Source organism: Typha angustifolia, chromosome 8, assembly GCF_048772165.1.
Source record: "Typha angustifolia cultivar Huaian chromosome 8, ASM4877216v1, whole genome shotgun sequence".
NCBI lineage: Eukaryota > Viridiplantae > Streptophyta > Magnoliopsida > Poales > Typhaceae > Typha > Typha angustifolia.
In genome coordinates, this window is record NC_133246.1 from 11,954,757 (window position 1) to 11,982,594 (window position 27,838).

The 27,838-nt window shown below is 35.5% G+C and overlaps 1 protein-coding gene across 3 annotated transcripts; it reads right to left on the reverse strand.

The window, feature by feature from the left end:
* Positions 1-5,058: 5,058 nt before the first annotated feature.
* On the reverse strand, positions 5,059-27,739 carry LOC140764761 (uncharacterized). Of its 3 annotated transcripts, none has more exons than XM_073103496.1 (15): positions 27,600-27,739; positions 27,396-27,462; positions 25,670-25,859; positions 21,584-21,924; positions 13,493-13,530; positions 13,297-13,376; positions 11,658-11,725; positions 9,808-10,114; positions 8,234-8,346; positions 8,082-8,147; positions 6,969-7,059; positions 6,768-6,835; positions 5,752-5,789; positions 5,450-5,664; positions 5,059-5,338 (listed from the first exon to the last, which is right to left on the reverse strand). In XM_073103496.1, exons 1-14 carry the CDS (start codon positions 27,623-27,625, stop codon positions 5,478-5,480), a joined length of 1,680 nt encoding a protein of 559 aa, XP_072959597.1. In that variant the 5' UTR covers positions 27,626-27,739; the 3' UTR covers positions 5,059-5,338; positions 5,450-5,477. The 3 variants fall into 3 exon arrangements, with proteins under 3 accessions (XP_072959597.1, XP_072959598.1, XP_072959599.1); XM_073103497.1 differs by having other exon boundaries at positions 25,670-25,806; positions 27,600-27,674; XM_073103498.1 differs by having other exon boundaries at positions 25,670-25,810; positions 27,600-27,665.
* Positions 27,740-27,838: the final 99 nt, after the last annotated feature.

A 27,838-nucleotide genomic window follows, 5' to 3' on the forward strand; every position in this document is an offset into this window, starting at 1 on the left:
TGTGTGTTCGAATGCAATCGGGTGCGTTCAAATGCGGTCGGCAAAAATCTATTGTTTTAGGGTTAATAATTGTCATTTTTAAATTGTTTGGTTGGCCTCTAAAGGTGTTGATGGCAACCATAGATTTTTTATTGAATGAATTGAGTTTTGTCTTGTCTCCTTCATCTTCTTCTCTCCCGTTCTCTCGTTCTCTGGCGTCACTGCTTCTAGCCTCTCTCGACCGACCAATCACCTTAGTCCCTTAGGGGCGGCCCACTCCTTCCCCTTCTTTCAATCTATCCATCACTTTGCCCTAACCCTTCCATCACCCATAACCTTTCCATCACTACTTTTTCACCGATGCCATCCTATTAACGCCGGTCCACCAACCTCCACCATCACCAAGGATCTCATGTCTCCATCCACAGATCCTCAGATAGACTTTCTGACGTTTGTCCACTAATCGGACGATATCTCGAGATCTCATCGTCTGATTCGTCTGAAACTTGATTTGTTGGAAAGCTCTTTTCTAGGGCTACAACATATCGAAATTTCATATCGATCCGACGGTTGAATCTTTCGAGATCTATTTTCAAAGTTTCGTATCAGATTCTGTTTAGATCTAAAAATCGGAATAAATCGAGCATTGGCCAAAAGGGGAGATTGCGTCACTCAGTTTGGTAAATCTCTATCCTTTTCTATTTTTCGGGAAACTATGTCCCTCAAGAATGTCTAAATATTATATCTAGAGATAATAACCTACCTAACATGTAGGAAGGCAATCCTCCTATTTTTTATGGTATTTTTAATCACCTTTAGTGAAATAAGATATATTTTCACTTTTTTCGTTAATAACATCAAAGAAGTGAGGTTTTTCAATGGTGTAGAAAATCTATTTATGCTAAAAAACATTCATGACGGGTACATAAAAACAAGCAATAATTTAGAGAGTTTAAATGGAATCATCCGCAATTTTTCTCTTTAATAGATTATGAGCTCATAGGCAAGATAAATTAATTATTTTCTACATATATGCTGGACATTTAAACCAACCCTTCTAAGACGGATCACAAATGATTCAAACAATATGGATACAATAGTTTCTTTTCATGAAAAATCTATCAAATATTATCCCCCAACACTCACGAGAGATGTGGACTCATAACCTCCGTCGAGAGTTGATGAGCCCCGACCACTAGAATCCAAGGGCTGACTTGATCTATAATTGTTAGCAAGTAAATTTGCACTTGATTGCCTTCTCTATTAGTGCGAATGTTAATGACTAATTCTGGGATTAGAGGGATACACGTAGGAGACTCAGTATCTAACTAATTATGTGGTTTGAGAATTGCTTAATGGTCACAATGAGGGCAGGGCCAATTAAGGTCCACATGCATTTAATAAGAGGATGTGATATTTGCTGTGTCACATATAAAGGCAATTTTGTTAGAGACATTGAATCTATAATTTTTGTTGACACTAAATGGCAAGTCACAAAAAGCTAAACTATATCTTTTAGAGTTATTTTTTAACACAATTGGCACTGAAAACTGTTAAAATATTATAAAATCTTTTCACTCTTCCAGAACTACCATGGTAGTTAGTTTTTTAACATAATATTCATATAACAATCATATATAAATGACATAAAAGAAGATTTGCTTTCCTTAGGGGTATGATATTAGGTAAAGTATTGAATACTTTTGAACTATTTAAATAATTTATATAAAAACAAAATAGTCTTTTTTAAAATCAAAGTTGAATTTTAATTATAAATTTATAAGTAGTTGAATTAAACAAATAGAATGATATTTCTTGAAAGAGTACACTGATTTTGATCATAATTATAATATTTTAAAAATATATATAATGTTTTGAAAATTTTCAGTGGCAATTATATAAAAAATCCCTATCTTTCTCCTTACCATTCAAGAGCTTGTAGACTATAAGGTAGATAATGAGACTAGTCATTCTCAATAATTAAGTTAGATAATTGAGCTAACTCTCTCGTAGAAATAAATCAAAATAGACCAAATTTAGCTTACTCATAGCAATTCATCATCGCAAGAATTTGAACCCCATGGTTTTAGTTGGAGAGGTAGGATCCAACCCCCCCTATTCTTTTGGAACTTGCTACAGTTGAAAGTAACAGGAAAAAGGAAGAAAGAATGGGAATTATTACCGTCTTTTAGCAACCAAAGTCCTTGTAGCCATGACACAGTCTTCTTTGATCCTTCATCCAGTAAGACTTTTAGAAAGAAAAAAGAAGATTCTGAGGCCAAACTTATTCATATCTATGTGTATTGTTTTGGAAACAAAAGGCTTATTGATAACTAGTCAGATGTCACATCGAATAATAAGTACGGATAGGAATAGAAAGTATTCATAGAAGTGATGCTCAACGAATAAGAATGGTTTTGAGGGCTGCCGTAGAACTCAGTCTTCTTCTCTGATGACTATAATTCGATGCTTCAGAGTTAGGATCAAACAAGGACTAAATCCATCTTAGAATCAAACAAGGTACCTCTCTTTCTTGATGGTGGTAGGCTTGGCCTTTTAATATGACAACTACTTGTGTCTTAGGGTTACTTTACAGGCTAGAGCAGTTGGGAAAGATGATGAGTCCCATTCATGGTTAAAAATGCCGTACTTAAATGGTCAAAGAGATTCTTTATATGGGTATTTTAAGGTTCAAATTCCACCAGCACAGAATAGTTTCCACTTCTTAGAGAAAAACTAATGATAATTATACTTAGTCCTTCAAAACTATCACCACCGTTTTCTACGGATACTATTTATTATCCACTTTCTAAGAAAAATGGTAGTTACACTTAGCTAGGGGTGGCAAAAATTGACCCGACCCGATAACCCGACACGACAACCCGACTGTTAATCGGGTTTGGGTTTAGTCTAATCGGGTTCGGGTCATAAACGGGTCAACCCGTCTAACCCGATTATTAATCGGGTCGTGTTCGGGTTTATACCACTGACCCGCTTGACCCGTTTAACCTGTTTAAGTAAACGGGTCGGGTCGGGTCGACCCGCAAACCCGCTATATATATATAAGTTTTTAACCCTAACCCTAATACTCAACACTAGTTGAGTGAGTCCCCAAATCGGCCAAATCCCGATCCCGCAGCCGTCGCACCTCGGCCTTTACCCATGCCCGCAACCATCGCCCCTTGGCCCTTACCCATGCCCGTAACCGTCGCCCCTTGGCCCTTACCCATGCTCGCAGTCGTCGCCCCTTGGCCCTTACCCATGCTCGCAGCCGTCTCCTCGTCGTCTTCTTCCATTAGATCGGCTTAATGGTGCACCGACCGAGAGGGCAATGATGGCCGCGGCGGTGGTGGAGAGTGGAGACAACGGTAAGCTCTTGCTTCCATTAGATTAGCTTAATGGTCTTCTTCCATTAGATCCCTTCTTCTTCGAAATCTCATCATCTCTTCCCCTCCTCCCTCTCACCTCCACCGCCGCCAATGGCAAGCTCTCGTCGCCACCGCAGCCTTCTCTCCTCATCTCCGACGGGCCTCCCACTCTCTTGCAGCCTTGCCTCTCCTCAGACTTCCGACGGAAATCTTAAGGCTCGATCTTCTCTGATCCTCCCTCTCGAGGCCTCGCCTCCACCGCCACCCTTCTCTCCTTAGATCTCCGACGGATCGCCATCCTTCTTGCACGCCTGCCTGCCCGCCCCATCGTCGTCGCTGTCGGTCGATCGATCTACCACGCCATCGCCGTCAGTCTCCGATCTCTATCATTGAGGAGTTGGATTTGTTACCGACTTATAGTTGTAATTAAGGATTTGTGTTAGGATTTGTGGGTTAATGGCTTGTATAACCGAGAGTTTATTGTATAAAAGATTCTATTTGTGTTAGCCCAGTCAATTGTATAATAAATTCTGTTTGAATGCAGGGTTAATGGCTTAATACTTATAATTATTATTTTTATGTTGTATAAATTTTGAGTTGAAAAGATATTATTGTATAATGTATTATTTATATAGTGTAAATTAGTAAATATTAATTTTTATATGGGGTTAAATAGTAAATAATTAAATATTATTGTATTATTCGGGTCGTGTTAATACGACCCATTTTTTAAACGGGTTACACGAGTTGTGCTGTTTTAACCCGACCTATTTAATAAACGGGTTACACGGGTTGTCGTGTTACCCGTTTAATAAACGGGTCGTGTTCGTATTTACTAAATACAACCCGTTTAATAATCGGGTCGTGTTCGTGTTAGGGAGATGTTGACCCGACCCGAATCTGACCCGACCCGAACCCGCTTAACCCGACCCGATTGCCACCCCTACACTTAGCCCTGTACTAACACCATTATTAACCTACATTTTCTATACCTTTTTAATAATCCATATAGATCCCTGAGCTAAAAAAAATATCCTCATAAACTCTTCAACGATGAAAATATATATAGTCTAACTATATAGATTCTCTGAACTAAGAATTTTTATATGACGAGAATTCTCTAGTTCAAGAAAAAGAAAACATCTAAAGCTCGCTCGAGTGTAATTATTCCAAAAAAAGAAGATGAATGTTAGACTTGTTGAAATCTTTCCAGTTGTTTTTCTTCCAGAAATAGACGGGAAATAAATCTCGGGAATATCTTTATAGATCTCGTTGCTGACTAATATATATATGACAAACTATTCGATATCTTAGAACTAGTTGAGGACCAAGCTGTCCTGCTCAAATAAATAGCCTTAAGCTAGATAGGGCCACGAAACATTTAAGATCTCAACATCACACTTTGAATGAATTAAGCCACAGTTTTACCATTTTATCAAACACAACCTGCATTACAATGACTTCACATTTATATTGGATGATGTTGGTCAAGAAATAAGTTTCTACCAAATCAATCTTTATAATTGAGCTCTTGACATTTAGGTGTTGTCGTAATATTAACTACTACGAGAACAAAATTAGTTTTTTTTTTTTTAAAAAAAATACTATTTGACTGTTTAAAAGTAAATTGATTAACAAGACAAAAGAACATGGAGAAAATGCATCCTAATTTGAGCATCATCCAACTTGATAACTGAGGAGACACCAACAATTGACACTAGAGAATTTTGATATTCATATCTAGCAAAATAAGGTATACAGTATACAAACTTGCTAACAGAAATTACATGGACATGTTCATTCTAATGAATCAAATAGCCCAAAGAGAGTGAATATCCACCTAACAGATACAATCTACATTTAGAATTGGACAATAAGTAACTTACAATAATGAGAAAAGGAGTGGCCAGCTGAAAGTATCAACGTCAGAATATTGCTCATCCTGAAGGATGTACAGTATTGCAAGGTACACTCAAAAGAGCATCATGCACCTACAAAGAATAGTAACAAGGCATCAGCACTAAGCATGTAAATTTAAAGGCATAAAAAGATGAAGAGAAGATTGGTCGAAGAAGGGAACCATAAGATTAAAGTGTGGATACCTGACTACATTATACTAGACAGTGACAGTCATTCAGTTTGCATGTCTTCAGGCAAGGGAATTGAAGAACAGCAATGATAATATCCACTTTCATCAAACTTGAATCTCTGAGAGAGGTGCACGACAGGGATTTGATACTCACCCCAATCTTCTGAACCATAGACCCTAAAAATATGCCGAGCATCAAAGAAATCGTTTCTTCCAGTCCTTGTGCTCCTGAAATAATAATTTCAAGATTAAGGAACCTGCGAAAATCATCTCTGACAGACAGAAATGCCACAAAGTTATCTGATCAAAGAGCACCTTTTTCTGTGCCGCACATTCATCAAGGTGGCATGCAACTGTAACTCATGCATATAAAAGAGTCAGACTAGTTTGGAGGTATAATATGCAATTGATTGACCACTTATGTGCCAAATAGCTCAAAAGATTTCTCAGTAGATTGTGAATAGAGATGTAATGATTGAATAAAAGTGACATGCACTGGGTGAGTGCAACTATTCCCTACACTATATAACATTGCCTGAGAGAATATAAAGATTCCAATAAAATTTGAATGTAACCCATCTGTTACATTCAAAGAAAACTATCTACGAACACTTCCTATCCAGATATCCATGTGACAGATGGATCTTGGATGAAGGTCAGCTGCATGTCCACCTATTAATTTACATTTCTAATAGATTCTCAAATGATTTTTAATATAATTTTATTTGTATAATCACATTAGAAGAATATGGACAAAAACACACGTTTCTTACACACAAGGGCTACTTTGGCTTTGCGGTGCACACATTTCATATGTAATGCGTAGATTTGTGTAACTGCATACTTTTTTTGTTCAACGTTTTCAGTTATGTAAGCAGTGTAGAACTTTTATGGGTAATGCATCTGTTTGTTTAGGCAGTACGCAATTTTGGTTTATACACAGTGTGCATCTAACTACGTATACAACATATTGCAGCAAAGTAGATCTTGTTTGCAAGCAACATGAGGTCTGCTGTTCTGGTCTATGCTTGCTACTGTGATTATAAGGTGGAATTATCTGCAAATCATTTAATTTAAACAAATTCGGTGTTCAGTACTGCTACAAAAATAGAGTACAATAATCCTGCAATAAGAATGTGATAGTTGAGGATTAACTAACAAAGTTTCTGAAGTGTAAAGCAAGAACAATTCAGCATTAACTATGTAGCAATTACTACCCTAGTAAGAACCATCGTAGACAAAGATTATACTATAGAACATTTGATTTAAAAAAGAAATGCAGAAAGTAAAATATAAGGAACTAGGGGAAAAAATATATTCTAAGGCCTTACCTTCAATGTATGGTGGGCGTCCTTATCAAGAACAAGGCCTGACTCAACAAAGGCATCGATAATGACTTCTGTTTAAAATGGAAAGTCAAGGAGTAATTTTGCCATAAGATGATGATCTGACCAATATAATAAACCATATAACTGCACTAACAAATGAGTAATTTAAGAACAGAGTAATTAATGTAAATTGATTTTGGATACGACAAGCACGTAACAAACGTCCTTCTCCACCGACTTCTATGACTGGAGCATACACCACACGAGCCTTTGCTGGGGAACCTCTCATGCATGTCTACAATTAAACATTTCCTTGAGATTTATTCCAAAAAGTAAAGTGAAACAATAAATATCTACAATGTGAATGCTGTTAGATAACAGTGACTGATACGAATTTCAAGGAGACAAGGACATGATTGAGAAATTCATACGGTATGTACAACAGATTTTTCACAACCTAGGACAAAAAACAATAACCAAATGCTAAACAGAAAGAATTTCTTCAAGGCCATACAAACAACAAAAGCTACTTTGCGTTATCAGCCATATGGTATCTCTCGCATGAATACTTGAGAAGAAAATGAACAGATTAATAACACTCGTCAGAAATCTGTATAGGAATAAATCCCATGATACCAAGATACAAAATACCATGTCTTTAACTGATCTATACTTGGATATAGGATGAGAAACTTCCTTACTCTATGTGGGTTCTCCCCTTCTTATACTGAAACCCTCTACATGTATCTGGAAATAGAAATCAAGAAGGAACCAGACATCCAAGGAGAATAAAGCTATTGGAAACTCTATAATAACAATTTCCTCATATTTTTCCACTATCAAAACATTGTTTGATGGATGGTCCAAATAACACAAGGATACTTCATTCTCTGAATCTCAAAATATCACATTAGAAGAGAACTCATTAGATAAAAATGCATCAAAATCACAGAGAAATCTGAAAAATTAGTCTTGAGAATCTAAGAAGACCAATAGCAAAAAGAGGAAACTGTCTTGCAGCTTCCTTGAAAAGATCTTGTTTTAGTCTATTTTGCCGGACTCGTACACTTAACACTCTCATGAAAGATTCTAAAAGTTAAGCACTAAAATAAGATAAGATTTCATCAGTCATCAAGAAAATTTGTAACCTCACATTACTCAGAGCATATTATTCAGTTACCGAGGCCATAGCAATCGTCATAGCATTAGCAAACCTCAAATAGGTTAACTAAAGCATAATTCAAAAAATTAGGATGTGGAGAGTAAAAAAACCACTAGTGCAGCATAGAAACCCATATTCCAAGCAAGCAAACTCACCAGCCCTTTAAGCCTTATTGAAATTGGTCGATTGTCCAAAGCATCCTTTACTTTTGAAGATATACTCTGCTATGGAAATAAAAGAGCATTATGCATGGGAAAAAAGAAAAAAACAGTGACAAAAAATAACTAGATCCAGAGAAGTCAATCACCTGTAGGACCTCCGAAGCTGCAGCAATGCGATCCTTGTTCCACAACTTTAGCATCAGGACAGTTAAGTGAAATGTCTTGGGGCTGATAAATATGGATCTCTCGATTCCCAGATCTATAATATCATAAAAGAAACTTAAACCTAGAGAACAGTATGACATACCTATTTAACAGAGGAAATAATACTTTTATACTCATATTGGAAGAATTGAAGAAAGCTTATGCTTATCTAGGCCAATTTGAAGAGATAGCTAGCTCACAAAACTTAAATGATTTGGGTAGTACATGGTGATTCATTCTGCACAAAGCCAGTCTATGTGATTAATGTATTATGCTCCAAACGAGTCACAAACCCATTCAAAGTTTAAATAAGTATACTGGAAACAGCACCAAGAAAAGCTTAGTTCAAAGGCTAATAGTCCAGGAGAAAACCAAAATATCATGAACTCATCCATAAAAAGATCAGAATAAAAAAGAATTCATGATGATACTTAAGCAGAGGAGAGGCTAAGTGAAAAAAATCCTTTATATTAAAAAATCATGACATGAGACAAGAATGTTGGTGAAGAGCAACTCATGATTAACTTCAGAAAGAGAGCATGCTAAACCAAGCAAGCATATGAAGGACTACACCTATATTTGTACTAGACCTGAGCAAAGGTTGGAGGGCTGGGTAGTGGCAGGGCAAGGTCCGCCTTCAGGACAGTTTTGTCCAGGCAGCCAGCCCAATCCAAAAGTAACCCAGTGTTCTTCCCTGCTTCTTTTTTGAGTCTCATTCACAAGCCTGATCCAAAGCTAATTTTAAGGTGTGGGCCTGCCCCACTTGCCCAAAGCAAAAGACCAGCAACAGGCAGAGCATGGAGGGAGGTATTAGGAATATAATGCAATGAAATCACCTTGCAGAGATATAGCTGTCGAGGTCAACACCATTTCTTAAGCCATTAAAGCAGGAATTTTGAAGTGGGTCTGCTGGAGATGGAGCTTACGCTTTTGGAAATCTCTTTACAAGTCATTAGTAGGACCATCATATCCATCAATAGTTCATAATCAATGACAAGACATAGTGACAAAACCAAATCTACCAAAGGAAAAAAGAAAACACAAGATGGAAATGTTGCAGAATTGTAGGATGAAAGAAGGGTTGGCAGCTGGTGGAGAAGAGGAAAGGATTAGGATAGACAGCACGTATGGACATATAAGTATTTAAGAGTACCGGGCTAGATTCAACAGGCCCAGAAAAACTCAAAGCAAGCCCTGAGACAGGATCAAAGAAAGTTGGATTTATGAATCAAAGACCAGCATGGCCCAGCAGGCCGAGAAACCATTGAATTGATGCACCTTATCCAGATCAGCCTAATATGCTATGCTACATGATATTCTCTAGTAACTAGTAACTAAAGTGATCAGTTCACTCTTTTTCAGGTCATCTCACAGAAAGCAAATATTGCGAGCAATTTTTTTCTAATAAATGATCTTCAAATGACGCTTGATTCACTAGATCCAAGTAAATCTTCAAAAGGAGAAATCTGATAGTGGTTTGCTGACAGTTATTCAAAGATAGTACATGTTGCAATACCTGACAATGAAGAATTCTTAGAACCTCGACTATAGTCTACAGTATCTATCTTCACTCTTACATGCTCCATTTTGTCTTCAACTTCAAACTTAACAGCAGCACTTGAACTTCCTGCTTGCTTATCATCGTCACCTGTTTCAACTGAAGTATCCTCATGTAAATCCATGTCAACATCATCATTTAGGCTAGAACTACTATTTCCAAGTATCGAGTTCTGGAAATGATGTAGCTTCTGGACTAGAGCCGGATGGATAGCCAATGGAAGAGAGACAAAATGAGAGTAATCAAGCTTTGGGCTTTTCACTGCCTGAAAATCACAAGGATAAAAATGGCAGCAATTAAAAGATGCAGAGGATAATCATATAAGTTGGGGGGTTAAAGCGTCGTCAGGCATGGCAAATAGGAGAAATAGATATAGTTAGAAGTTCAGAGGGAAACAAGCAAGCTGATGTGAGATTTGGTAAAGTTAAAGATTAATGCGATTACTTGACAGATTGTACAGTCACATTTACAATCAGATCCCACATACTAGCATCCCTGCATAGTGCGACTCTAGTAAACATCTCTGATTACAATGTATATCTAGGACTACAGATTATGCACAATTCTCATGCATACTGTTGTGTTGATATTCACCTTGCCCTCATGCTTATTGCCTCTTCAGTACAGGTCAATGTCAGCTACAACTGTAATTTAAAACAACATCGATAATAAGCACTGCATAAAGACTGCCAGAGAAGTAAAGAAGAACCATCACCAGTGCTTCCATCGAACACAAGGAGAGCAAACTGTACCAGACAAGCCTATTTTCTGTCTCCAAAATATTCAATTGTTCAGATTTTGGTGTTCTCTTACCTCTTAGTACGACCACATAAAAAAAGTACATACTCCTAAAGGTTTGAATATGAGAAGTTGGAAACTAGTGTATATTTTCTAAACAAAAAAATTATATGGCACCCTACTCACAAACCGGATGCCATGTTAGTAAATATAAAATAATAGCATGCTCACTTACAAAGCATGCTCATGATGAACGAAATAATAGATATTTATTGACTTTTAATTACTATGAAGATTGTTGACATTTTATTGTCTCCATCAAGCCTTGTCCACGCCATATCTAATCATCTTTATGAATTTACATTCATCAACTATTTATTTCTAAGCAATCTATGGACATATATAAGATTCATCAAATCATTTTGCCACCAATATTAGCTGGTCCCTTTGGAAATTGGAAAAAGTGAAAGAACTTCAAGTGTGTTACCAGAACACTCTAAAAAACATAACATATCCTAGACTCCAATAGGACAAAGTAACCATAAACAGAAACATGAAATAATGAAAAACCATGTTGATGGATGAGATGCCAAAATGGTTCAACCCTCGGGGACAACATTATATGGAGAGTATATCATGCTACAAACTTATATGTCCTTCTCAGAGTACCATGTACGGATTCAAATCTATCTTCTATCTTATATGCAAATTTTCCAATCAGAAGTTTGAATAAGAACTAAGATGATGGTTAACCTTCCAAAGTCAGCTACTCCCCTTCTACATCTACTGTCCTACAGCTACTCTATAATCCCCAAGCTAGCCCCTCCCTCCCACACCAAAAAAATAATAATAATAACAACAACAACAGAAAATTGCTACTGTTATGTTTGTGCTTCAAGCCCAAACACCCTACATCTTAAAGAGAAATCATAATTGAAGAGTGAAACTTGATGCTAAAATATTGAAATGAATAAGGTTCTTGGTTGGGATCTTAATGTGGACAACAATGAAAACAACTAATATGGAGGATTCAAAGCTGTATTATGTAACTCAATCTGCAGAAAATCTACCTCTTCAAGTACAGTAGTAATTTTCTCTGATGCTTTAGTCACACTTTCGACGTCATCTCCCTCGATAACTGCAAAATGAATAGTACAAGTACTACCTTACAACTTAGGCATTAGGAAGCAAAAGAAGTCTGTCAAGAAGCTAATAATATGAAAAATTGCAAACTAACTATCTCACAATTGTTAAATGGAGTAAAACATAAATACAAAGTTAAGAGAAATTAGTGTGGATTGAAAAATGTACATTGACAAAATAAAAACATAGAAGAAGAATAATGCATCAAATATCTATAAAACATGACTCTATCAGAACACCATCATCGTTTTGAACTTCAAAGAAGGAAAAATTAACAAAAACTAGATAACTTTGACTACAATTGTGCAAATATTTCCATTTTTTCATGTTAGATAATTAGTTACTAAAAACTTCAGGTCTTGTTTAGTTTGAGGTTAAGCCACGAACTCGATTAGTAAGTCATTTCTTAGTCTTAATTTTTTAGAGAGTAAATTTGATTAGATATGAAAAAGATAAAAAGATATTTGATTACTGAATCAATTAAGGAGTTCCTAAACCAATTCAATGAGGATCCTTAAACTCAAAGCAACCAATAATATATATCATACATTTAAAATTAAAAAAATGAAAGATAATAGGGTGTGTGGTCCTCCAAACTATACAAAAATAAATAATGAAAAATTGAGACTAAATAAGGCTAAATAAGGTTTGAACTCAAGACCTCAAGAAACTAAGTTCTAATAACATATTAGATAATTAGTTGATCTAAAAGTTTAAGTTATTAGATAAGAGACCAACAGCATATATCATACCTTTAATATCTCAAAAAGTAATAATTTGTATAACCTTTAATGCATATATTCTGTTAATGTGGGTAAACCAATTTTCGCTCTTTTTGGATATCAAAGACAAAATAGTGGAGGATGGAAAGTTCATTACCTAAAAAAATGGGTTGACCCAAGAGGACCCTTAACAAATGTGGAAGTATTTGAAAGACTATAAAACAGCATCTAAGATATGAATTTAGCCTTATGACCAAAGATGGCACAGCTAATCTGCAACCAAATCCACATAGATCAAGATATTATGTCTAACAATGTGACCAGGTGACATGATTTATCTTGCCAACTTAGGTTCCATCCCCTAACTAGGGTGATAATGTTAACGTTATTTGAAGTCTAATGAAAAAGGTTGTCCGCACAACGAAGTGGTGAAGTTTGTTATGAAATTTACTTTACTATTTCAGGAGGTTCTGCTAATTATCTATCACTGAGAACTAAGGACATCAACTATAAAGGAAATATAAGAATACTGCAGAGGTTGCACATATTGAACGAAGAAAAAGCTCAAATCCATTACCATGATGATTAGTCAATCCCTATATAACATCTAGTTGACTTATGGCACTAGTCCTTTTTCTGTCAGTACAAGTCCTATAAGAGATCTAGGTGACTACCATTGTTATCTGTCATCATAAGGAATACAGATCTAACACGAGATAGCAGAGTGGAATTTTTCATCCTTGTAAAGAATTGAACTTCTTGACAATTTTAATGTTTAAAAAATAGGAGAACTTGGAAGGTTGTTAAGTGGCATTGCCATGAAAAGGTCAAATATCATCATTACCAACAGAAGTCGCCTTCTTGGATGATTTAAAAATAATTTTCACTCCTGTTTCTCCCTCGATTTGTTTCTGCATCGACCCTCTACAAGATAAAAAGGTGCACTTTCTTAAACAAGAAATCTTCAGATGAACAATTTAGGAAAAGAAATATCTGCATTGAAAATGTAAGGAACAAAAAAGAGAGCATGAAACTTATACCCTTGTCCTCTCAAGAAGCGAATTAAAGGAGCATCTACCTGCAAAAGATTAGGTACCATATGATATGAGGAATTGCATTTGAAAGGAAATGTAGCTCAGATGCCTAAATAGAAAAAAGAAAACAGCTTGCCAGAGAGACACAAGGTCTGCATCAGTTCTTGATGAATACCAAAAGTTCTCGAAGAGTGCAATTCATAATTTTATTATCAAAAGCAGTTCAGACGCCTAATAAGAAAAAAAAAAAAAAAAAAAAAAAGATAACAGCTTGCCAGAGAGACACAAGGGCTGCATACAGTGCTTGATGAATAAATGAAGGGTTCTCCAAAAGTGAAATTCAGGTTAAATAGCACTTCGCAAATGGATTTGCAGAGTATGCTCAACCAAATTATAGCATTTGCTGCTACTTAGTACAGAGATAAGTGAGAATTCAGAAAAGATAAAAGGAAGATAAAGTATAGGGAAAAATACATTTTACCCAGCTATAGTTGGACCAATATTGAAAGTTCCTTCCCAAATTTTCATCTGTGACACTTAAGTACTTAACCAACTTATAGTTCTAAACTATTAGTAATTCGCTAACAACAACTAGAGTTAAAATTAAAAAAACGAAATGCCCCTTTTAATTTACAGTAATCAGTAGAAAAAGTAGACTTTTCATGAAAATCTGAGTTTTGTTCTAAGTACACTACAATTATTGTCATTTGTCATTTTTAAAGTTAGGAGATCGCAAACATTTCAAAAGGAGAGAAGATAAAGGGCAAAAATATCAAAAGTTTGACAGTCTTGATAGGAAATTGCTCATATTATCATTGGATGGAGAATCTAATGGTTGCACATAGATAAAAAATGATAAGTGTGTGAAGTAAGAGCCTATAAAAGTAGGATAACTATATATTTTAAATAAATATATTTTTCCTTCAAGGAGCACGGAATATCAACCAAATTACAAGAGGATAAAATATATTTTCCCTTTAAATATAAATACATAACTATATGTTTAATAGCAAACACTAAACTTTCAGAAAACTAGGTGGAGATAAATATGTCTATATGTGTAACTTGTTTGAAAGTAAGAGCCTATAAAAGTAGGATTAAAAAAGAAAGGAAGATATTACCCAGTAAGAATTCCAAAGATTTTGTTCTCTTTCATACAAGTTAGATTACCTCCTTAATCGGCTTAGTAAAACATTTTGAAAGAACTTATTGTCCTTGGCCTTCATTCCTCAAAGATGGCTTACTCTTAAGAATAATCTATACATCATAATCATCACGATTAGGCCATCTCCAAACATTGAAGATTCACTCAAATTTATTGAAAAGAAAATCTCAGAGTATTATTTGGTATAAAGCTAAGCCCCGAACTCGATTATTTAGTCTTATTTCTTAGTCTTAATGTAGCCTTGTGTGCCACTAGCACATATTTATAATATTTTTAATAAACTTTTTAGGATATTTAAAATATTTTTTGGTCTTCGATGTTAATCTTTAGTTTTTAGTTTAAATATATGTGTTAAAAGTTTAAAACCTACATTATAATGTTTTATCTTTATATTATTTTTGTAAATGACCTATTTTAGAAAAAGAACCCAAGGATTATTTGTATTCCTCGGAAACCCCTGCCCACATCACTGTTCAATATTTCTTGATCTACTATTGGCTAAACCACCTAAGCACTATGTCTAATATGAGTAGGATCAGAGATATATCTTTGCTTGCTAGGCTAAAGGATAGGAAGTTACAAATTCTATCTCAGTAGGATATGTATTTCTATTACTATAAAATTAATAAATAAATTAATAAATGAAAATGAACTAGTCAATGGTAGGGTTAGCATTATCCTTAAAGATAAAGCAAAAATTAAATAAAATATTATTCAATACATACTATGATTGAAGACATTCATTACAACTAATATTAATGATAAAACAATTTATAATATAATTGAATACTTTATAATATAATTAAATACACAATATTAACTGATAATAGTTTAATAATTAAAAGTAATATTTAGTTGAACATAAAATAACGAAGATCAAAGACTTCATTTGTCGGCATAAAAATAACATGAGAATGTTGTATTAAATACTATCAATATTCTTCAAAACTCATTCACTGATAGTATTGTTCTTTGTAACGTTTCACATAGTCTTCATACAAATAGAAATTTTATAATTTTCTTGATATATTATGAATATTAAACATGCACGAGAATGAACGGCACTGAATAGACATAGACACAGCATAAACATATGCATATTGTAGATATAGAGTATAATAAAGGTATTCTGATTATAGTGAGTGTGATTGATATGATGGTAATTATGATGAACTCATATTATTCTGTGAGTGCACCTCTCCTAATGTTTAACTACCTATAGACTCAAGTCTTTTATAAAAATAATATCCTGTGAGAAGATTGTGTAATAGGAACACATATCTCATCTCCATTATCACTACCACTAGATTGAATCTCATTATTATCACCATCACCATCGCCATCGCCATCGCCATCGCCATCGCCATCACCATCACCATCATCATCGCCATCACCATCATCATTATTATCTTTAGTCTCATTATCATCAATTTTATCTAAGCCTTCTAAATGATCAACTGATTGATTGATTTGATAATAATTAACAAAAATTTAAAAAAATTAAAAAAAGGCTCCATATGGCATAATAATCGGCATGAGTCGGCACGGTCGGCACGGCAAGTGCCAATCGCTATGGCCATCCATGCTTGATTAGATATGAAAAAGATAAAAATATGTTTGGTCACTGAACCAGGTTAAGGATCCCTAAACCAATTCAGGAGGGTCCCTAAACTCAAAACAAGCAAGGCCCTAGAAGAATAAGCTTATTGCCAACTATCTCGTTGGTGAGCTAAGCAAACTAAAGTCAAGCCTACGAGGAGCTTATCAGAAATCTGCAAGGACAACTTAAATACATTTTTCTACCTTAGGTTTTGCAGTTGGACTTATGCAACCAAAGCGTCACCTTGGAAAGATATCTTCACATCGAAAGAGTCGTGAAGGAGAAAAATCATATCATTTTTAGACATTCTTTAGGAAATGTTATGAACCAATCACGTGGGTTTTAAGTCAAGTCGAGTCAAATTAGTTAATTAGCTTTTTTTTAAATTTTTAAATAAATCGGAAAATTCATATGTGGATTCGCTCAGATTTTTACTCCTATAAATAGGAGTGGTCATGTGTTAATAAATAATCATTAAATAAATCTAAATTTAGTTAAATTATTTTTTTTGTCTTTATCTATTACTGTAATAGTTAGATCATCTTTATCTTTCTAAAAGTAGATCATAATCGTAGAAACATTCTGATCTTCCAAACTCTGGCCACTTTCCTCCACCAGCAGCGACTCTACGCTACAACCGTCCACCACCACCCTTAGCTATCTACCACCCCTTCAATGTCTATTCTTTTGTTTTGACTTTGTTCCACTTTTTATTTTTATTTTTCTATCCAGACCTCCGATTTACATGAAATTAAAACTATTAGATCTGTAACTCGTGTACCACCATATAAATTTTCATAATTTTCTTATGTCCAGATTAGTTCAAATCTAGTGCGTAACATTGGTATTAGAGCCACCATTCCTCGGTCGTTAGTGAACATATAATCTAAGACAAATCCAATAGAGATCGCTATCATGGAGGACCAAGAACTCATCTCCCTACCAATTGGGTTTTTTCCAATGCCACCATCACCAGCAACCATCAATGACAAGTCGTCGGCGTGGGCGAAGGTATGTTTTAAAGAATTTTCTAATAAGGTCGCTAGATCAATCGAGAAGAGCATCGAGCGGATGGAAAATGCTACTCAGGCCTTGGTGGCAGCCCTCCTAACTCAGCATGGCCACCTTGCGCCGCCGTCCACCACGGAACAGGTGCTACCTCCACCTTCAAGCACTAATAATGGTAAAACCATGGAGACTATCCAAACCGCAACAATTCTTCCTTCTCCGATTGAAATTGAGCACCCTCCATCCTTGCAGATTGAGCCCTCCATAGTAGCAACACCAGAGTAGCCCCCAGCAACGATCACAACACTGTCTTCCCCACCCGAAATGGAAGCTAGGGCTAAAAGCTCTAGCTTTTCACCAACGGTGATTCAAGCCCTACTAGCCCAAACCATCATGATTGGTCATTTCCTTGAATTTTTCGTACCCAAGCCATGACCTAAATTACATGCGCTAAGACCTCGACTCGAACCACCTGCAACTAGGATTTGGTCTGAGCCAACTGTGACTAGGAAAGACTATGATTTGAATAAGTGAACCCTAGAGTAGAACCCACCATGGGCCCCTCCTTCACGTGGCAAATAAGACCCACATGAAGATCAAGGACATACATTTCGAGATGGACGAAAGATATGGAAACTACCATAGACACCTTGAGGACAAGGTGGTCAGAAGCGTGGTGAATTGTTATAATCTGATCAAATGGATTAAGTCGAGTCAAGTTAACTAGTTACATTTATCTTATTATTTTGAATTTTAAATAAATTGAATAATCCGCATGTAAATCGATCTACTAAAATTTTTACTCCAATAAATAGGAGTGGTCATGTGTCGATAAATAATCATTAAATAAATCTAAATTTAGCCAATTATTATTTTTATTTTTATCTTTTACCATAGCGATTAGACTGTCCATATTTTTCTAAAAGTAGATTATAGCCGTAGAAGCATTCCGATCTTTCAAACCCTAGCCATCTTTCTTCACCTGCACCCACCCTACTCTATAGCCGTCCACCACCACCCTCCGTCACCCTCTAATGACTGGCGCAAAGTCGGATATTTACCGTTCTACTCTGTTCTAATCTTGCTCCACTCTTTTATTTTAATCTTTTTATCCAGACCTCTAATTTACGTGAAACTAAAACCATTAAATCCGTAACGTGAGGCTACCACCATATAAATTTTCATAATTTTCTTACGTCTAGATCAGTCCAGATCTAGTGCATAACAGAAAATAGAACAGAACGAGGATGTCTTAACATTTTGAAGTATATCGCTTGGCTACAACACCAAGAACCTTATATATGGTTTTGTTTTTCTTTTTGTCCTTTTCATAGTAAAAGGACAACCAATTCCAGAGAATTATTATGAAATAAAGAAAAATATCCTAAATTACTTTATTTCAACTCTAAATATGAGTCCTTCCTCTTCAATGTGCTCCAATTATCTCCCAAAGATAAACATGAAAAATAGACACAAGTACAATACATCTCTCAGTATTGCTATTAACAAAAGACTCCCTTAATTGGCTTGTAAGTTGATCCAGATGCTTACAATGCTATTCTGTTGACTCATTTAGTCATTTCCACTGAAAGGAATACTTGTTTGTCCAGGCTGCATTGCAGTTAGGCCATGAAAGCAAACATGAATCTAGACAATGAAATTAAATCTGGCAATGATATCCTAAAGCTGGGTAAATTAACCAAGCTAACTAAAAGTGCCAAACCACTGAAAGCTCCAAGATGATAAGTGTCTCTGAAGCTATTCCTTCCTTAGCATTCACTAACCAAAATGATAAGAAATTTCTTACAAAGAAACATGACAAAACATATATTTCTAAATTGTGGTTTTGACCATGCAACAATTCCAAACAGCAGTCATTGCAGGAATTTCACTTTAAGCTACAGGAATCATACTATCTCTAGGATTAGAGTGATCCAACAACATAAAAATACTTACTTTGTAGAATTAATCAAACTAATATACAGGTTTTCGATAGATGTAACCATATTTCATGTTGTATTATATAACCAAAGCAGTTTCCGTATAGCGAATAAAATTGTCTGAAGTTAGAAAAGGAAGAATAAATTCAAGAATTTGGTAAACGTGTATGCCCCAAAAACCTATATTGAGGAAGCTGTTAGATATATGTCCAGGAACAAGAAAAGATTATAAAGTTCGAAAGTGATTGGAGTCTGGACTGGCAACAGATAGAACTAGATGTTAAATTGGAGGAGCTTGGAAGTCTCAACTGAAGTTCAAGGGTTGTCAAAGAAGCCCTGACCAGATCTATGAAAAAGGACTATTTCTTCACATCTAAATCTAAAAGAGCCAGCAGAAATGTAAGTAACTGATGTGGGCATCATTTTCAATTTGACCAAAATAAAATTGCTTGAGTCCAATTTTGATCTAATTTCGCTAACTAGGCTCAACTTATTTTCACATTTAATTTGTTGAATTGATTTTTAATTCAAATAATCAATTGAATTAGTCAATTGATAGATATAGTAAACCTATATGCGAGGGATATCCGTATTGAGTTATTACCTAAATTGGGTTAGTCAATTTTAGTAAGGCTTAATTAATTAGGATCCTATTAGGAAATGAATTCTTATTAGAATCTTACTTTCTCCCCAAGATTTATTTGAGATCTCTCACTTTCTCCCCTGTGGTCTTTTTCTTTTCTCTCCCTTGCTCTCCTTTTCTCCTACTCTATCATAAGATTCTTCTCTAATCTCTTCTACTTCCTCTCTAAATCTCTCATCTTCAATCTCTACTTTTTTGTTGGTTACTGCTGCTATCCAGAAGATTTCAGTAGTGAAAGAGAATCTTTAGGTGCCCGGACGTGAAGAGGACTAGTTTCAAAGTAAAAGCACTACTATTCTATTTATTGGTAAATCTAAACTCTAAAGTCTTTCCTTACACCATATTTTAGGCCTTTTTACTATCAGCGTACCTATTTGAGAGTTGAGAAAGCTACTGCCTTATCTGAATGGTTTTCTCTCCTTCCATCTAATAGTGATCATTTTAATCAATTAACTTCTTATCAGTTATTGCTTACTATATTTTTTTTTAGTTACTTGTTTGGGTCGATTGTTCTCCAAAACATTGCATTCATACTAGATTTGCATCAGTAACTTAGTATATCTACTGAACTAGAATGGTTAGTATTACATGGACTATCTATAATAATATTGGACAACAAAGATATATTTGTATCACTGTTACATAGAAATTTGACCATAACTGGCATGTTTATTATTCCATCATGTTCTATTATATGTTCCAGTACAAGAATGATAAATGGGTATTTCACTAGACTAAGGTAAGGAAAGTTTTTAGGAAAAATAATATCAGCATTGGTAAAACAAAATATCAGATTAATGCAGTTAAATCTAAGAGCAGTTCAATTGATTTAGAAAATTTCTAAAATATGATAGAGACAAGAGACAAGAAGATCTAGAGTCTGTCATAACCAATTCATACCAAGTCATCACAGCATGCAGCTAACCTAATGAAAACCTAATATCAGTAGCAAGGTCAAGAATGTTTTCAATAAACAGAAGGTTCAGTAGTTATTGAATCAATCAACATATGAAAACAGCAGCAGATAGAGTGTCTCGAAGGTCATAGATAAAGGAAATTTACTAAAATCTAATAATAGCTAACGATCTGCATAATAATACTATGGGATTGGAAGACCATGGACATGCAAAACCAAAAGTAAGGGAGGTTATGCTTATGGATGACTCAGAAAAATTCCAAAATAAGAACCTGAAAAAAATTGTACAGTTCTGAACTGGGGTGACTTAAAAGAGGTAGTAGCCTCCCTACGACAATAGGTGAAAGAATACAATATGGCCCCAATCTAGAAAGATCTTCAGTTGCATAGATGTTACAACTTACAAGATACATAGGATCTAGCATTCACAATTAGACATGATTATTTTATAAATTTATCACGTGAAAGAATAAGGAGGTGATCACGATTCATAACCTCTTCTAGCTGAACCACTAGTTTGTCATTCTAACTACTGATATCTTAATTGACATCCAGATACAAACTAAGAATTCACAAAGATAAAATGTTCATACTACATTCATCAAGAAGCTTTCAGAAGTATCATGTCTGGGGACAACCAATATCATGTTTTTAGATCTTATGAAAAGTCTTCTTTATGATATTACCTTGGACAAGATACCCACAAATCAACAATGATAAAAGTGAACAATACAAATATGAACCTGTAACACAAGTCTATAGAAAAACCTAAGTTTACAAGCCTCGCACCAAAATGCAAGGGAACAAATACCTTCATAAACATACCTCAACAGAAAGTGAATGCTTCTCAACCTCATTTGTCAACACTTGATGCTTGTCTGAACCATGTTCCTGAAGAACTTCCTCTATAACAATTCCATGGAATGCCTTATCAGACTGATCACAACTTCCAGTCTCACTTTTGACTTCATATGAAAAGGATATAGCTTCTTTTTCTTCTATGGCTTCAGATTCATCAACATTAACTGATGCAACTGTTGACAATTTGGTAACACCTACTACTGATTCATCAGTTGAGAAAATCTGACTATGAGATGTTGAAGTATACGAACTATTCTGAGCTTCTGGTTGTGGACAACTATTATCAGACCTTTCATTACGGTCAACTGCATCATGTGGAGCTCCAACGTCAACCTTAGATCTACTTAAAAATTATCCTATATATGAGAAAGCTGGGAAAATGACAAAGGAAGGTACAAGACAAATAGCAAGACATGCATCCAAATATCAGGGAATGGCAAGATAAAACTGTCAGGAAGTTTTGACCAAGAATAAAGAAAATAATAAAACTAAATAAGAAAACACTTACTAGTTACAACCTTATAACACCTTAATAAGTACAAAACAAAAACTGATAAAATTGCTTTTTCCCAACCAATTAAAGAAAATATCATCTGGTGCTAGATCACTAGACTCAGTAATGTTGGTACTGTGGGTAGTCTTGCAGTCTTCAAATAACTAGATAGATATACTTGATGAAAGGTAGCAGATATGAACCTATTGACAGAAATGAGTTACAGTCTTCTTAAAACTGTAAATATCACTCAAACCTTCGCAGAATTCAGTGGCAAATCATGCATCATGAAAATGCAACCAACAACGGGATCTCACTATAGTCAATAAAAGAAATAAGAAGATGGTGGAAGGAGAAGATCAAGAATAAAAGTTGCACGGGAAAGGTACGCACATCTTGGATTCTTGAATTCATGAATTACTTTCCCTCTCAATCCTTGCTGCTCTCAAACCAAATTTCACCAGTGGCTTGTAAATCTTACCATGAAGAAAAAGGAAGGGTTATATAAGTTTTGGGAAGCTTGACTTAAAGAGAGGATGATTATGAATGCCCAGGGGAGAAACTCTGGGAGACGCATTCCATGGGGAGGTCAAGACATTGGTAATGGACATTCAACCTTCTCAAAACCAGCCAAGCCCTCTGACAAGGAAGCAGGAATTCACCAGAGGGGATTGGAATGGACATAGGAGGAGAGGCTGCAGTAAAGGGTAAGGGGACGGAATCAGCAACAGAAATTGGTGCAGGTGATGCAAAACCTTCTTGGGCAAAAGTTTCCGGCAGGGGTACTTCCATCTCTTTCCCTAGGTTTTGGAGGAGATGGCTTGTGTTAGAGCATTATGTTGGGAATGAATAGTTTTTTTCACCAAGAAACTTTCTAGAAGTCGGCAAAGATTAGTCCATGCTTTATTTGCCAGTTTGTAGGGGGGAAAGTTCCCGTGGAAAGGTTGAGACATAAACTTTCCTGCTTATGGCAAACAAAGGCCATGTTCACAGTGGTAGATATGGCTGCAAGAGTTTATATGATCATATCTTCAACTTTTAATCAGAGGAGGACCAGAACTACATACTTTCTTCAGGACCATGGCAGGTAGAGAGTAATCTTCTTTCACTCTAAAGATGGGAGATTGGATTTTGGCCATCAGCGGAGAGTATTAATTAAGGTTCTAAAACTCAGTATTGGGATTGAAATTGCTGTTAGAAAAAACGATATGTATCGATTGTATTATTAGATCATCTAAGATAGATATTGTGATAGTAGAACATTTTATTGGTGCAGATCATCACTGGAATGAAGAAGCTTTGCAAGTGTAGTGAGGATGTTATTAGCTCTATTAAATTAGTACAAATTGTTGATGAGGTGGATTCCAATGATAGTCCATTTTGGATGTTCTCTAAGGATGGAAAGATGACAACATCTTCAGTACATTATTGGCTCAAACAGAAACAGCATGACTGGCCGACGACCTTACATCATTAGTCCTCGATTGGAGCACACCATGCGGATCTCGCATCAGGCATTTTTTATGTAAGCTTTATTACGATAAACGAGCCACTATCAATGCTCTTTAGGGCATCTTTATGACCTCAGGTCCTCTATGTCCAAAGTGTAGATTGGTTCCGAAAAGTGTTATACATTGCCTTTTCCAATGTTGTTTTTCTCAGAAAGTGTGGTGACTCATTGAGTTGGATAGTTGTCCAAATATATTCATCTCAAATTGATGGCATTTGGGAATTGTTGCCGCAGTCCTCATCAAAAAAGAAGTTTTGGAAAAGAAAGTTAAGGCCACATATATGGTTTGGTAAAATCTGAAAGGAGCGGTCTTCTCTTGTATATGAAACAAGTAGCTTAAAGGAGACTAAGATGGCAAAGACCATCAAATTGTGAGCGAAAGAATTCTCGCTGTCATGGACTAAGCAAGTAGATATGGATAAGGAGGCAGCCTGCAATATAAGAACAGACAGCATGCAGATGTTCTTGCAGGTTAGTATTTGTGCCTTAATCTAAACAAGAAGCTGAGTTACGAGACATTTCATTTGGACTTTACTAATGCAAAGAGAAGACTTGTGGAGCATTTAAACCTCAAATACCGGTGGCAAGCTCACCAGCTGACATCTTACAATAGACACACAACAGGACAAACCAAAAAAGAAAATTTCAAGGAAATGAATTAGATGCATTATTACTTGCTACCCGCTTGATCTTTACTGTTTTCTAGCCAATTATGCTCATTCATAAAGATTCCTCGCCCATGTCAGATCACAGCTATACAATAGAGTTAACTACTTAAGGGACCAATATTGTTTTTCTTGTCTAGTTTTGGATTAGATTCACGTGTAGAAACTCCAAAACTAACCCAATAAAATTAAATTGGAGTTGAAGTATTCCCTTAGCTTATTTTTGGCAATTTCAGTAAAATCTGTGAAACCATAAAAAGCAGCGATGGAAACTAACTGAGGCCAACTGAGACATGCCAAAACTGGACCGAAAGTGCCGATCCTTCTAGTTTGGGGTTAAGTTCAGACCGACCATAGCAAAAAATGAGCTGTTTAGGCAGGAAAGGACTGTGCTTCAGGCTTTTAGCCACATCTCAATACAATGGAGGAACCTAAAAGACCAATTATTAGGTTTCTCGGCCAAGTAAGTTGAATTGGGTTGAAAAAACTTAAATGTGAATGAAAGCAAAATAAATAAATAAATAAAGACCTGAAACTATCTATTTTACTGGTCAGAGCTGCCAAAATCAATGGTCAAGACTCAAGACAAAGAAAACTGGCTCAAGCCCTATGAGTAGCTGGGTTTCAAGTAAGTCCTGGTTGAAAGTTGAAACCAATCTATTTTGCTTGAACTAACAACATGTTCTAGCAAGTAGCAATTCAGTTGAGGACCTCAAGTGTTTCATAGCTCCAGATGGTCTAGGAGTCTTTGAATGCAAGTATCTGATATTATGCATGAAGCCATGAAGTATGGCTCACTAGTATAGCAGTGTAGAGATCATTTCATGTCCTTATGATAAATTAATTTTCCCTCTGTGTGTATCCATCATGCCATGTAATCTGCGAAAAATTCTGAAATAAATAATAGAGGGAAGTCGCCAATAGAAGAGATTGACGTACTGTTAGGATTTAAGAAGTTGAAGATGAGGCCAAAAAGTTATTGCACTAAAACTTTTTGATAATCATAACTTCTTAACAAAGATATGTTGTCTTGATTCTAGAGAGATTACTAATAAAATAAGGGAACAGTTTAGCTCATCGAACAGTAACAAACCTTTTATGGGAAAACAAAGAAGAAGAGGACACCTTAGTGTTTGAACTTTGAAGCAAGGATATCTTTATATAATAGAATCTTAAGTTCCCGAGTAAAAGAATGACACTATGAATCAATTCAAAAATATCATCAGCTCATCAACTGACAGACTTTGTCATGCTAAATCCCTGGGAAGAAGTGTAGCATGTTGTTACCATTTATCACAAATTCACAATCATGTCATACAGTAAGAAGGATGGAGTCTAGCAATGGACCAATCAAAGTTAAAAAGAAAGTGAACAAGACAAACCTTCAGCAGAAACTGCTTCGGTGGAGATTGGTCTCCATGCATACCCTTCTTTAAAAACTCCTTGTGTGGAGATTTGCCTCCTTCCATGAGCAATAGGTTTACACTTCTTTTGTCTGTCCATCTTATTAGACCAATCTCTTACTCCATCCATTTGCAAAGCATAAGATGAATTTAATCGTTGGAACAATCCCTAACAGACTCAAAGAAGTATAATAAAAACATATTTCTTAAAGTATGCCTAAGTTCCAAACAAAAAGAGCATTTTAGTTTTGGGGGAAGTTCATATATGAAGCGTGCCAATGGATAAGAAAAAGAATAGCCTATGCATGTGTGTGGCTTACAGTAGCCCAACTAATATAGTTAAAAGTTGAAACATTGTTTGCCTCAACAAAATCACAAGAAAAAAAATTTACAATGAATAAAATCCTCTAAACAGGGGTGTTCACTGGAAATATAATAAGAATCTATGAATAAAGCTGCACCAGGAAAGATTGTCTTCAACCTCTAATACAGCCGAATTGACCATCTATACTTAGTTCTGATGGATTAAATCATTCTTCATATTCCAATATAACAATCAATACAATATATGACTTCACTAACCTTCCTTTATAGGTCTATTTTAGATAGCCATAGCCAAGCTGATTCTGTAGGTAAAATTACATATGTATAGTATAGGGCTGTCAAAAATAATTGAGACGGCTTGAGCTCGGTTCGATAAGGTACAATCAAGTTCAACTAGATAAAGCTCAAAAATAAAATTTTAATATTATATAATATATAATACTGACTAATATGAACCTTTAGATCAAATCTAAAGGCTCATAATATTACTATATTAATTCTTATAACTTCGTCATTAAATTAGGCCTTATTTCAACCATGACTCATATCAAGTTTGATTAGGTTTGATTTAGACTTGAATTGGTTCAAGCTTAAAAATAACTTACCAGTCGGCTCATTTAATCTTGAGCTTGAAACTGGCTCAAAATTGGCTCAAATTGAAATTATTTCAATTCAATCTTGATTCTATAATTAGGTTCAAAATTATTTTCTTAGTTACACCCCTACATATGTAGCTCAAATGCATTGCTAAACAAAGGGGCCTACCCACTGATTGGGGAGCCAGAATGAAGCATCCTAACTCTATGATAACAGATACATTATTTAAGCACTTGATTAATGTGAAGATGCTTTTGCACTTAATATCAAGATAAAAATCAGGAAACAGTTGCGGGTGTCCATTCTTCTGCAAATAAACATATTTAGATAAAGCCTACCATGCTTAGCACACAATTGTCTATATAAATTTTCTCGAGACCAAGCGGTTAATGACAATTTCTTTTTTTCTTCTTTATCTCCTCAACTTAATATGTTAAATTAATAAGTCTAAAAGATCTAAGAAGTCAAGTTGAAATTCATCAAAATAATTCTAACCCATGTGGAAAACATATGCTTTGTTCACTGCCTATCCTTTGTTTTCACAATTCAATACAGAACCTCTTTCTAAAACGTAGGGATCACCAATCCACCAGGTCGGAATTGAGTTAAATCATTTTAAAACAGAGAAACAATGTAATAGAAATTGTTCTGATGGACCTTACCAAATACCATGCATTTCTACTTCTCGCATATTCGAAATTGAACGAAGAACCCTAACATGGCATCCTACCCACGCTTGATATGAGCAAAAAAGAAACCAGAATAGGCAGTAAGAGATGGAAACCTGAAAGTAGCGCAGCGAGTATGGCAGAGCCGTCGGAGCACACAGTGCTTTATAAAGACGATCAGCACTGCGGAGGGTAATGAAAGGAGTGAATATAAGATTGCCCGAACAAGGAGCAAACCGGAATCATCAACGGTTTCTTTCCAAAGGAGATGAGTAATTATTCTTTTCTCCGTCGTCGGGGTAAAAAGGAGGAATCATTACCTTGCTTGAGGCCTGCAGGCGATCATTTGAGCGTCCAAAAATGACGTCCGCTCAGACAGCTGCCTCTCCCCTGCGCACCGATATGGCAGTGCTCGGCACGGTCTGTCGGTTTTTCCCCCCCCTTTTATTATTATTTTACATAATTGCCACTAAATCACAACCATGCTATAATTAGAAAATTTTGCACCAAAACCACAATTAATAGTTAGTTTTCGATTTTGTCACTTAGACCTATTTTT